The sequence below is a fragment of the Colletotrichum siamense genome, assembly GCF_013390195.1.
Source record: "Colletotrichum siamense strain Cg363 chromosome Unknown KSG_Cg363_contig02, whole genome shotgun sequence".
NCBI lineage: Eukaryota > Fungi > Ascomycota > Sordariomycetes > Glomerellales > Glomerellaceae > Colletotrichum > Colletotrichum siamense.
In genome coordinates, this window is record NW_023501015.1 from 7,008,181 (window position 1) to 7,020,703 (window position 12,523).

General features: G+C 55.4%; 2 protein-coding genes across 2 annotated transcripts; one reads left to right on the forward strand and one right to left on the reverse strand.

Moving 5' to 3' along the window:
- Window positions 1–1,329: 1,329 nt before the first annotated feature.
- SPB4 (ATP-dependent rRNA helicase SPB4) lies at window positions 1,330–3,328 on the reverse strand (the record flags this gene model as incomplete). Its single annotated transcript, XM_036635693.1, has 3 exons — window positions 1,330–3,057; window positions 3,107–3,209; window positions 3,264–3,328. The coding sequence occupies 3 exons, from the start codon at window positions 3,326–3,328 to the stop codon at window positions 1,330–1,332; spliced, it is 1,896 nt and encodes a 631-aa protein (XP_036499308.1).
- A 1,595-nt stretch (window positions 3,329–4,923) lies between these two features.
- ptp4 (CTP-dependent diacylglycerol kinase 1) lies at window positions 4,924–6,132 on the forward strand (the record flags this gene model as incomplete). The annotated part of the gene is made up of 1 exon (XM_036635694.1): window positions 4,924–6,132. The coding sequence occupies one exon, from the start codon at window positions 4,924–4,926 to the stop codon at window positions 6,130–6,132; it is 1,209 nt and encodes a 402-aa protein (XP_036499307.1).
- Window positions 6,133–12,523: the final 6,391 nt, after the last annotated feature.

Genomic DNA, 12,523 nt, shown 5'->3' on the forward strand with positions numbered 1-12,523 from the left:
GGCTCTCTATCCGATGCTCGAGTCTGGTTTCGAGAACTTCTCAGGCCCCCTATCAGTGTCTGTGTTGAGAAACAATGTCAACATAGCCAAAAGCCTTTTAGACATACCTGGTTGTGTCAATGAGAACAATACACTCGTAGAACGAGGCCGGAGCCCTCTACAAAGAGCGATCGAGTGCGGAAACCCGGAATTAACCAACATACTGCTTGAGGCAGGAGCAGACGTCAATGCGCCTCCTGCTCGCCACTTTGGCCTCACAGCTTTGCAAATTGCAGCAATTATTGGCCATCTGGAGGCTGTTAAGAGTTTGATTGAGCTCGGAGCAGATTTGAACGCACCTGGTGCGATAAGAGCCGGGCGTACTGCACTCGAGGGCGCAGCGGAGAAAGGACGAATTGACGTAGTTCGGTATCTTCTATCTCAAGGTGTACAAACACGCGAGGAAGGCCGGCTTCCATACCTACGGTCCATCAGGTATGCTGAGATCGAAGGGCACCAGAGCATTGTGGATCTACTCAAGAGTTGGCGATCCTGGACAGTTGAAGATGACACGAGGTGGGAAGAGTTGCGGTCGCTGTCAAGTACGGGATGTGAAGAGTATCAAGAGGATACTGGTGATGAAGTCGATTCCGAGTGGAGGAAAGAGAATGATGAACATGGCGATGAAGGACAGAGCATTGTATTTGAAGGTTTACCAACAGTCTACATGGATGGGCTTACCTGGGACTTAGTGGGCATTTGGGGCGGCATCTTCTTTGAATCAGATGGTGTGGAGGTGGCCAGTAGTAGCAACTTCGACTTTGGTATGAGTTTTGGTATCTAGCAATACGGGGTGTATTGGGTTGGTGGGTTTTTCTTTGATTGAAAATGATGCCTTGATCTGAGGTTTCCTCTCTCTACCCTAAAGTGAACAAAACAAAAGGTCAATCAATGATAAGTATACGGAAGAGAGAGGGAGACATAGCACAACCTGGTTTCGATCCAGGGACCTCTGGGTTATGAGCCCAGCGCTCTACCCCTGAGCTATTGTGCTTGTGTTTCTTGTTGAATACAATTTGCGTTTACCAGCCCATGAAGGTAGTGGAGTGGGTGAGTCATTTCCAAGTCACATTTTTCACTTTGGCCTCAGTCCGGCTCCGCTGTGGGAACATTTCGTACAAAGGGTCGGCGACGACTGGATGAGATCGATGGGGCGAATGGAGGGAGGGTCTCGTGAGATTGCGTCGTCCTACACCAAAGTCCGGGGTATCTCCACACCTCCAACACATTCATCCACAAAATCTCCGATGCCAAAAACTTTTAAATAATATCCCCGTATGATACAGCGCTTTAATCATCAAACCCCTCAAACTCGTCCTCCTTGTCCTTTCCGCCCACTGCCTTGGCCTGGTTCCGTTTCCTCACTTCGGCAATCAGCTCGTTCAGCTCCATGGCCTTGATCTTCTCCTCCTCCGTCATCGTCGACATCCTCTCGGCCTCCTTCTTGCGTCTCCTCTTCTCCCGACGCTCGACTCTCAGATCTTCCCTGTCAGTCTGTTTGCTCCATGCCTCGTTGGTCTTGCGCTTCTTCTTCACCGCGTCCGCCGCGGCTGCCTTCTCTCCGTTCCTCTCCGCCTCGATCGCTGCCTGTCGTGCCGCTTCGCGGGTCTTGTCCTTGTATGTGAAGTTGTCCCAGTCGAAGCCCTCGTTGCCGAGCCACTTGTCGCCGTCCCAGTTCTTCGTCTCAGGCATGCGCGGGAGACGAAGCAGACCCCAACCCTTGCCGAGGTCAGCCCAGTCGAGGTCCTTGACGCGGAAGATGGAGGTAGTCTGGTGGGCGCCGTAGCTGCGCACCCAACTGACGAAAGCTTTTTGGGCCTTGTCGTGGTAGGCGCGGTCGCTGCGCAAAACGTTGCGGAACTTTTCTGAGGTTTCATTTGCTTTTTCGTCGGAGATTTCCACTTCAGGTTTCGTGAGGAGGTGAATGGGCGTCTTGCGGACTTCAAGGAAGGGGATGTAGTCTTCCTCGTGGCCGGGCTGCAGGAAGACCACGGCCAGACCCTTTCGGCCTGCTCTACCTGCGCGTCCGCTTCTGTGGATGAAGACCTTGGGGTCTGCGGGAGGGTCGACTTGGCAGACAAAGTCTACCTGGGGGATATCGAGACCTCTGGCGGCGATATCTGTGCAAAGAAGGATGGAGGGTGAAACCGAGTTGACGAACTTGGCGAAACTCTTTTCTCTCGCCTTGGGAGGAAGCTTTCCGTGCAATGGTACGAGTGTGAAGCCGTCGGGGAGAATAGTAGGGAGTACGTGTTGGAAGTAATCGACAGCCGCGCATGATGACAGGAAGACAATGCTCCGTTGCGGGCGGGGGTTGAGGTTCTCCAGCAACTTGCAAAGCGCTGGCAGCTTCTTGCTCGCTGGGGTGAGGAGGTACGACATTTGCAGACTGATGGGTGTCTTCCGGTCCTCGATGATTCCTCCATCCCTCAAGCTCTTGACCCTGACTGCGATCTTGACGGGATTCCTCAGACCGACGGTGATGATCTGAGACACAGCCTCTGAAACCGACGCGCTAAACAGACCCGTTCTCCTCTGCTTCGGCAGATAGCCAAGAATCCTCTGAATGTCCTGCTTGAAGCCCATATCCAACAGACGGTCCGCCTCATCCATGATGAACAGTTCGAAGGTCGCTTGTGTGCAGTGGACGTGGGGAGAGGCCAGCAGCTCGACAAGTCTGCCCGGTGTGGAGACGAGAACATTGGGAGCATGTCTGACGAAGAAGCTCAGATCCTGCTGCGTGGTAGTGTTTCCTCCGACGAGCAATTGGGGAACGATAACCGGGACGTTGGTGTCGGGGCGCTTCTCGTCCTCCTTGAGGTGAGGGAGGATCTCGGCAGAGGGTGGGTGGAAGCCGACGAGGGCCTGGAGAACGGAGTGAATCTGGATCGCAAGCTCGCGGGTCGGTGACACGATAATGGCAAAGACATGGCCGCGCTTCGTAGGCTCGGAAAGGCGCATGAGCTTCTGGACTAGGGGGAGGAGGAACGCAAGAGTTTTGCCGCTACCAGTGACGGCCTACAAGAATTAGTCTGCTATCGCATTGTGTTGAGGTATTCTTGCATACCTCTACTACGACGTCCTTGTTTCCGAGGAACTGCGGCAGACATGCTGCCTGGACAGGCGTCATGCGCTGGAAGCCTTGACTAGAGACGAAATCGAGGATCCATCTGCGCGCAAAGGTTAGCAGCGCGTCGTTGTCGAGTTAGGCTTGGGAGTCGTACTCGGCCAGAGGAGGTGTAAGTCCACGCCAGGACCTAGGGTCCTTCTTCTTCTCGTCGGGCGCCATTGCGACAATCGTCCAATTGAGCCTGGGGCGGTTCAGGAGATTTTGCGCCTCGAGTTCGGCTCTGCGAAAGTCGTCGCGGCTGGCTGCTGTCTGCTGTACGAGCTGGAGGGGCCGAGATTTTTTTTTTGGATTATCGATAAGAGCGGATCTAATCTGTTATCGATTACGATGCATAGATAAGACGTGCTCACGTGCACTGTGTGCTACTTATCAGACCACCCAAGAACTGGGTTTCTTGGCGCAAGTGCCTGCTCCGACCGCCGTCCACGGACAAAGCTAGTGATATCATCCCGTCTCTCCGCCCAACCGTCCTGGGCCACCTCGAGCCACAATTTCAGATTTCGCGGGTGCAAGTGTCGCACAAGCACCAAGACAAAGTGTCATCGCCCTATGACATGCCACCCAAAAACTCTCAGCCATGATGCCAGCCAAACGCCCGCTTGGCACTTGCACACCCGCACTAGGCGGTCAAGAAAAATCAAGGAAAGACAGTGTCTCTTGCGTCCATGATGTGATGATGCACGATGGCAGACTGGGAGAGCGATATCCGCAGCAGAATCCTCCTGCGAAGAACGACATGGAAGCGGCGGGATGGCCGGAGATGGCTTCGTGGGTTTTTCTCACATGCTTGCCAGAGGCAGCCCGTAAAAAGCGCTGCCATTCAAATTGGATCGCACTGCGGACCCCTGCAAACTGCCCGCTGCCGCTGGACTCGACACCACCCGACAGGCCGTCCCTAGTATTAGTCGCGTGCACCGGACGGTGTTGGACTTGGGGAGTGGGCTTCGGGGGCGGTGGTCATCCGGGCCTCGGCACACTGTGCTGAGGGGTATTGGGACTGTAGCTGTTTGGCTGTCTCGAACGTTATAGTCGTCCATCTTGGAAACCAAAACCATGAATACACCATGGTTCATGCCGTCAGAAATAACCATATCTATTCTAAAGTAATTCTAAAGTAAGGCATCCCAATGATAAACCACCATAACGACTAAACCAAATGGCTGGACATGCCACTACCAGATACCATGTGGGCTTACTAACAGACAGTGTCACCGGCCCGGCACACAGTACGCCCCAGGTACTCGGTACCTTAACCTTACGGCGAAAAATCCTCACCTGCACAAGCCCATGTATTGGCACTGGACTCGCAGCGCAACAAGACACCGACGATCCGGTCCAAACTCCTCGTTTTAAACACATGTCACGCCGTCTGCTGACCGACCGCATGTCTGCGTGGTCTTCTTCTTCCTCCCCTTACCAGCCCGGCTCAACATGCGGCGGAGACCTTCTCTGCTGCATCCTCAAACATCACCCTGGATCCGATAATCACGCCCGCCTCCCTCCTCGAACCCCAGGCCCAGCATAGCCTTAACCATCAAAAACGTTATCCACGTTTCGACCTGTACCGCACCCACGCCCGCGCCTCCCAAGCCTCCCACTACGCCGCCGACGCCCTGGCCCCCCACGACCGACTTTCGAGAAGAGACAGCTATCTCCGGTCCTCGTCTTGGCCTCTACAAAGGCTCCTCCATCCCCTCCAACGCCTACTGACAGGGGCAGTGTCTTGCTCCCCTCTGCCCCCATTCCCGTACAACATGTCTGTCCGCGCCGTGCCCTCGACACCGCGTGTCATCTCTCCCAGCCCGACACCGTCAGAGATCGACGCAATGTCACAAGACAACTACTTTGGCCCTACAACGAGATCAGCAACGAGAAAGCGTCTCACTACTCCTCAGCCGGTAGAGGAGAGGACAGAAGAGGATGATTATGAGCCGACGACCATGCGCAGATCGCGCACACGAAGCCGTTCCCCGATCGAGTCTCGCCGTATTACACCGATGACGACCGTCAAGACGCAGACGAAACCACCCAAATCACCCGTCATCCCGAGCGAACCGATCTCAAATGGCGTCGCTCTCAACGGCGATGCGAACGGCAACGGCAAGGCACCGACGGCCAACGGCCACCTGGCCCCTCCTTCAGCCGCTCCCACAGGATGGAGCTGGCGAGACTTCAGTCGAAGCCCGAGTCCGCTGGGCTTGATACCCATTCATAGGAAATGGAGGACATTTGTGCACAAGCACGAGGTGCCAAGAAAGGTGTTGCACGTCTCGATCGGATTCTTCACACTATGGCTCTACATTTCGGGTATTCAGACAAGTTCAGTTGCACCGTGGCTCATGGCTGCGCTGATGCCCATCGCGACGGCCGACTACCTGCGTCACAACTACGCCTCCTTCAACCGATTCTACGTCTCAGTGCTCGGCGCCTTGATGCGCGAGAGCGAGTATGCGGGCTGGAACGGTGTCATCTTCTACCTGCTCGGCGCCTGGGCTGTCCTCAAGTTCTTCCCCAAGGACGTCGGTGTCATGGGTGTCCTGCTACTCAGTTGGTGCGATACCGCTGCCAGCACCTTCGGTCGAATGTACGGCGCATACACCCCGCGCATCCGCAAGGGCAAGTCTCTCGCGGGATCAACAGCGGCCTTCCTGGTCGGCATTGCATCTTCCTACTTCTTCTGGGGCTGGCTCGCGCCGAGAACGGGACCTTTCCCTGGCGACGAGCAGTATCCCTTCATGTTCACCGGGGCGCTTCACTTACCCCGCGCCATCGCAAGCGCCGTGGGGCTCTCGGATGCTCAGGCCACCATCACCGGACCGCTAGCGCTTGGTGTCATGGGTCTGTGGTCCGGCTTTGTGGCGGCCGCCAGTGAGGTGGTGGACATCTTCGGCTGGGACGACAACCTAACGATTCCAGTGCTCAGCGGAGCCGGTATCTGGGGATTTCTCAAGATCTTTGGCTAGAAGGGTCGGGGAAATAGATTGGGCGGAAACCAAAAAAAATTATACACTAAAGCTCACCGATCGCTAGCTTCATCGTCAACGACGACTAGCACACCGACGGCAATAGGCTGCGAGGCGGGGAAGGGGCGCCAGCCTCCAACGGGGGAGAGGCTGGGAAAAGGAGCGCCATCTCTGCCTCGTGCAAACGGCTGGCATGGCGTTATACATGCATGATTCATCGGCGTTTTTTACCGTGCCCGTTGGGATAAGAATCGGGGGAAGGCGGTCGGGGGCGGGGCATGGCATATGAGGGTTGGCGGCCGGGGAGGGGTTCGAGGAAACATACCATACTTATCATCAACGACAGGTATTTAGTCTGTACTTTTTTTTCTTTTTCAATCTCCTTGGGACGCGATACAGGATCGGAAACTCTATGGGAAACCACGGATGAAGGGACGACTGCGACGTCCAGGCCCCCGAGGGTATATAATGTTAGCTGCTATTACAAAATAACGAAACAGAGCTTTCCCTCTTCTCTCTTGCAGTTTACTCTCGTTCCCCTCACTTATCTGACATGCATTCGAACTTTTCTCGCGCGATGACACCGATTGCAAGGACAAGGCTTTGGGGGATTATCGTAGGATCCGGGACCTGTGAGATGCGGTCACGCTTTCGTTTACTAGCGTTAGAAGCACGGGGAGATCGCCGGTGCAACTGTTAAGTTTGATCCTCTCGTGTAATGGCGGAGAGGGCACGAATGATAAGAAAAGGCCTGGGAAAATTCTGGATGGAAGGGGCATTTGGCAGATTCTCGCAGAAGAGGATCTCTGTCTGAATCGCCACATCTCGGATAATATCCAGCCAGCAGGCAGACAGAGACAGAGGAAGCATGGAAGGACGACGTGGTGTTCGTCACACTGCATGGCAGCGCAGCCGCAGCAAGAACACAGACCTTGGCCGGGCCTGAGGGGCTGAAGGCTGCGTGCGCTCTGCGTGGGCGGCTGGTGATGTCGTGCAGCTGTCGGGATTTGTGGTTTTGTTACCTCGCTTTAACCATGATCTTACCTACTTTGCAGCCGTATCTCATGGAGACTTTTTATTCCGAGCGAGAGATGTGAGGGACACGACATCTGGCAGCTCACGAAGTTTACGAAGGAGACACACACAAGCCGGTCTGATGGGCTACACAACACGCACGCGGACTTTTTTTCTTGTTGGCGGACGGAGGTGATGGACGTGGGATGTTGGATTGACCTTACACGACGGTCGATCCGTGCAGGAAATGCAGTGTGCTGCGTTGCGTCGACTTTGCCGTGTGCGCCTTTCTCGTTCAAAGTCCCGGGAGAGGGAACGGCGGCGGCGTGGCGTGGCGTGGGCATGAGCATATGGCGTGCGGCGTGCGGCGTTGGCAAAGAGGCTTGCATACTGCATTTCGTCCTTGCGAAGGGGAGGCGGCCAGTATGCGGTGCGGGTGGACGGGTGTTGTTTGGAGGAGAGCGAGCGAGCGAGCGAGCGGATCGCATCGCAGATTTGCTTGGGTGAGAAGCGACGCGGTGAGAAATGGGTGATGCGGAGGGGTATGCGAGTGTATCTGCGGGTGTTGTTGGCGATGGGGGCGATTTGCGATGTGGGTGGAGGGGGAGTGGGAGATGGGAGATGGCAGACGACGACGTGGGCGATGTTCGAATGTAACGTCGACAGCGAACGGAAGGAAAAGAAGGGCGGCGAAGCGGGATTTGTGGCCATGTTGGTTGGGTTGAGAGATGGCGCCCTCGTGGGCGATTGTCCAGTGAGCGTGTGCCCCATCATCAAAAAGTCTACCGTAGTCTCGCCCTGCCCGTCCTCCTCTGGTATGTAGGTGTGTGAGTGTGTGTGTGTACTGCGTGAGTGTGTTTGACTGCATCTGCATCCAATCTCACTTTCTGCTGCTGGGCTTGCGTTGCGGTTGCGATTGCGGTTCATGTCATGGCATGTTGCATGTGTTGCGCTGTCCCACCCCTTGTCTTGCAGCAAGAATTATACGACTTGTCTGCTTGCCATGCCATGCCATGCCATGCGTTCCGGGATACAGCAGACCCGGAGGTGAGGCAGGGCCCCGTCATTCTGTTTGGAGTTCCGCGTCCAACTTTTTGGTGTTTTCCCGTCCTCAGATGGCACTTTTCGCATCCCGATGTTGAAGAACAGGACGGGAGAGACAAACGGGCAAAACAAGGTTTGCGGGCTCGTTTTCCGTGGCACAGACCGTTTTTGTTTCACCCGTCACCGCTCGTTTCTCCCCTCTTTAGTCTTACCTCACCTCACATGGCTTGCCGTAGTCTCTCTCACTCTCACGCTCTTGTCCGAACCGGTACGGCCATGTACCGAGCGGAATCTCGGAGTCGATGATGGCTCTGGCTTTGGGTCAGTGCCTACGGTTGCCGTTCCGATTCACCACCGGGATGCCAGAACCGCAGAGTGGCGCATTCGAATGCGGACAAGCCTCGCCAAAGAGGTATTGGTCAACCACCACTCATGCAAAATGAAGCCCCGTCATCCCAGAGTGAATCTCGACCTATGGCCGGCACTCGGTGCCTCACCTCAAAGTCCCTGACGTGCGTCTCTGACTATTGGCGCTCATCGATGTCAACCTCCAGGTCTACTGCAACACTACCCGGCTAGTCGAGTTCGAGGATGGTCGTCAACGAAGCCCAAACGCCGATTCCTTCTGTCATGAGTGAGTGCCGTTTAGTCTACGAAGAAATAGGTGTAGCCAAGTCCAAGTCGTCGGCGGTGGATCCCGGTGCATGGAGGGCAAGTCATGCCCCTCCCCCTCCTTTTCTTCCTCGCCCGAATTTCAAGGTCAGGGTACCTAGGTATCTATTTCGATGTATTTCTCCTCAGACCGAAAGGACCTCCCTTCCGGCTCCGGACCAAGGCCCCGGCAAGCCCTTGGTCTGGTGTTTTTTTGGACGACAAATTTTGCTTCCTTCTCTCTCTCGCACGATTGTTTCTTTTGTGAGAAGGCTCAAACGTCAGACTGGCTTGCTCCGGGGTGGCCCCGGCTGGAGACCTCATGCAGCCCGTTCCCCCTCCATTCACACGCTCTGTTCGTTTGGCATGTTTCCAGAACGACGTTCGTCATCCCGGGGATACCTTGCGTGGGGCACCTCGGGTCCCTGCCGGCCAAGAGACGAGACAGAGATACATCACGGCGAACCGCGGGCCGGGATGAGGAACGACGCTCTCCTCTCCTTGACTGGCCATGGTCACTTGGTAAGGTAAAGTAGGGTTAGCTGCGTCGTCGAAGTGTTTTGGCCGTTGTCTGTCACGCCCGCATCACCTGCGCCAGACAGACATGCGTACGGACAACTCTAGGACATACATGTCTTCAAGTGACGATCCCACTCTCGACCGATGCGGGCGCGTTTTGGCGTTTTTGGCTCTTGATGGCCGACGCCGGGCCTCGGAAGTGGTCACTTGTATGCCTCGTTGGATGCCTTGCCATGCTCGCTCACTATCGTCGTTGCATCTCAGGTTCCACCCTGGACCCAGTCAACTGCAAGTCCCAGGTCCAGAAGAGAAGTTCCATCGACGAACAGAAGAAAATAGCCAGTACCGGCGCCAGTAGTTCCAATCCGAGGTACGGGCGTATTATGGCGCACGACACCTATGCAGTTGCAGCAGCAGCAGCAGGAGCAGCAGCAACATGAAATGGGGTGATGCAAAACCAATGCGCCGCTAGATCAGATCGGAAAGTAAAAGGGCGCCCCCTTGGTCGCCCTGTCCTGGCCTCGTAACCCATGACATTAGGCAGATGGGGGGCGTTGGTGGTTGAGGGAAGTCCCAGGTGGTGATGCAGGTGGTGATGATGCCGGTTCACCATTGGGCCTCCCTCGGCTTGGGGCTTGGGTACCTCTGCCTTACCGTAAGGTCGACTTTGGGCTGCCTCTTCTCACCTTCATACGCGGCCGGATTGTCAACCGTCGACGGCTGACGATGACGGATGTGGGACTTGGTTGGGGGCCCAGAGAGAGACCTTGAAGACTTACACCGCCGCTCTTGGGACTTGCAGGTGTAAGATTGCCCCAGGTTGCTTGCTTGCGTCTTCGTCTCCGTTCTGCGGCAGCCTTTCAAACCTGCTACAAGAGAGGAGAGAGAAAGAGAAAAAAACGGTTCGTGCCCTGACTTGTGTAATTTCGGGTTTTCGAGGTTTGCATCTCTGAAGCTCCATCTTCTCGCATATCTGCCTCTGGAGATGCATTCACACCCCCAGTCATGTGAAACTTTCGAGGAACTTGGGAAAACTTGGGGATGGAGTTCCCCCCATCGCCCCCCTCCCACCTTGCATCAGTGATGGATGCTCAGAGGGGCGAAATCCAGCAAGTCGGCGCCGCTTTTCTGCATTTTTAACCAATGGAAAATACAAAAACTGCGTCGATTAAGCCGACGAAGGACGCCCTGGTCAACCTTCTGCATCAGTGCATCTCCATCAGGCCGGGGTGGTGGTGCAGGGGTGTCTGGGAGCCCTGCCGGAGCCCTGGACGAGTTCCAAGACTGGCAAAAGCTGGGAGTCTGTTTTCTTTTGCACCAATCGAAAATCCAGAAAATGAACAGATATCGAGTCAATCAGCGAGGGGGAGAGGTCACAGGTAGAGTGTCAAAGAGTCGGTGGGAAAGGTGACCAGAAGCCAGGAGGCCCGATTGGGACAGGCAGCCAACGGTTGACCAAACAGGATGCCGTAGAGGCGAAGGAAATGGAAATAAAGCATTATTTGGCTAGAGCGGGGGAAACTAAGAAAAATTGATAGTTCTTTTTTTCCGACCCAGGGAAGACAGAGAAAAAAAGGAATTAAATAAAAACGGTCATGGTTCTCATCTTGACAACGCATCACCACAGAAAATGCCCGAATCTGCTGCACTTCTGCCTGACCTGACGCCAGGGTCAATCAAGTCAACCACCACCGGATACATCACTCCCTCCTTGTCTGCAACTCCAATGCGCATCCGCACGGGAGAACGCAACATTGCCGTTTTGAATGAGCATTTTGGCTTCGCAAAAAGTCAGGTTTCCCAAGGTCCGATCAGCATAGTACAAGGGGGCCCCCCATCATTTTTCCCGCATTCCCGATTCTTCCAAGGTGGTTTCTGTTGCAGTCCAACGAGACGACGACACGAGCCGGGTGGGAGTGGAAATCCCACGCTGCTTTTACAAATGGAATTAGAGTCGTCGAAAGGTACTTTTTTCTTGGCATTGCTTGAACATTGACCTGGTTCTGTTACCTTGTTTGTTCTGACCTCTTGTCCTCTCTCTGTACCTGGTCGTACCGTCGAAGCACGCAGACAGAAAAGACATGGCGGCCACGTTGGAAAATACTTGCCAGGAACGCCAGGTTCGTTCGCAATTGCGAACGAAGGAAACGGAGAGAACAGACAGGCACACATGGGCGCACACACACACACCCGGGGCCTCACTGAGCTGCCCCCGTTACATTCCCATCCCAAGCCGTTCTTTTCTCGACTTCTGTCCTGATCCAACCCGCCCTGCCCTGCCCTACTCTACCTTATCCTGTCCTATCCTCTTTCATCCCGGCCCATCCTCCGCCCTCGTGGCCTCCGCTCTCGTTGGGCCAGAGTTTCGATCAACGCCAGGCCATACCTTCCCCGTTGGTCCTGGTTCTGTTTGACTCTATCCTGACGTTTCCGCCTTGTACCTCCCTCCCCAGGCCCGAGGTTGCTTGCTTGCTTGCTTGCTCTCTTTCTCTGTCTCTTTGCAACCCACATTCCTCGCCCACAGTATTCCATTTCCTCCTCGCCCTCTGTCCATCCGTCACGAATCAGAACGCACCCCTCCCCGGTAGGAATACTTTCCATGGCCCCCGTCGGCTCGCGTCTGACTGGGTCGATGGAAACGTTCGACCCGCACGGCCTCCGTCATACTCCCATTCACGGCTCATGGCGTGGCCCCGGAAGGCCGTCGTCGTTCGACCCGGAAGCCCTCGACGACCTTCCGTTTGCCTTGCTTCCGAAGCCTTCACCTTCCCCCCTCCAAATGTCTTAGATCCACGCCTCACACTTCAACACCACCTCCCTCATCCCAAGCTAAAGCAACCTCTTCCCATCTTGACACCGCACGGGCGTGGGCGGAAAAAGGTCCCAGGGAAAGGAACCCTTCACGCCATGGTCCATGGTCCATGGTCCACGGCCGCCGTCCCCGTCCCTGCCCACAGAGCCCCATGCCCCTGGCTTGCAGGTGCATCCACCCTCTCCTTGCCTTACCTTACCTTAGCTGGTTAAAGTAGTTCGGCGTGATACCTGTCGAGATGTACCTCCCCTGCCCTGTCTTGCCCGGCGGTCCATCAAAAAAATATGTGTCTCTTGTCTGTCTGCAGAGCCCTCCGTCGCCGTTTTACACGACATGGCTTACATGGCTTAC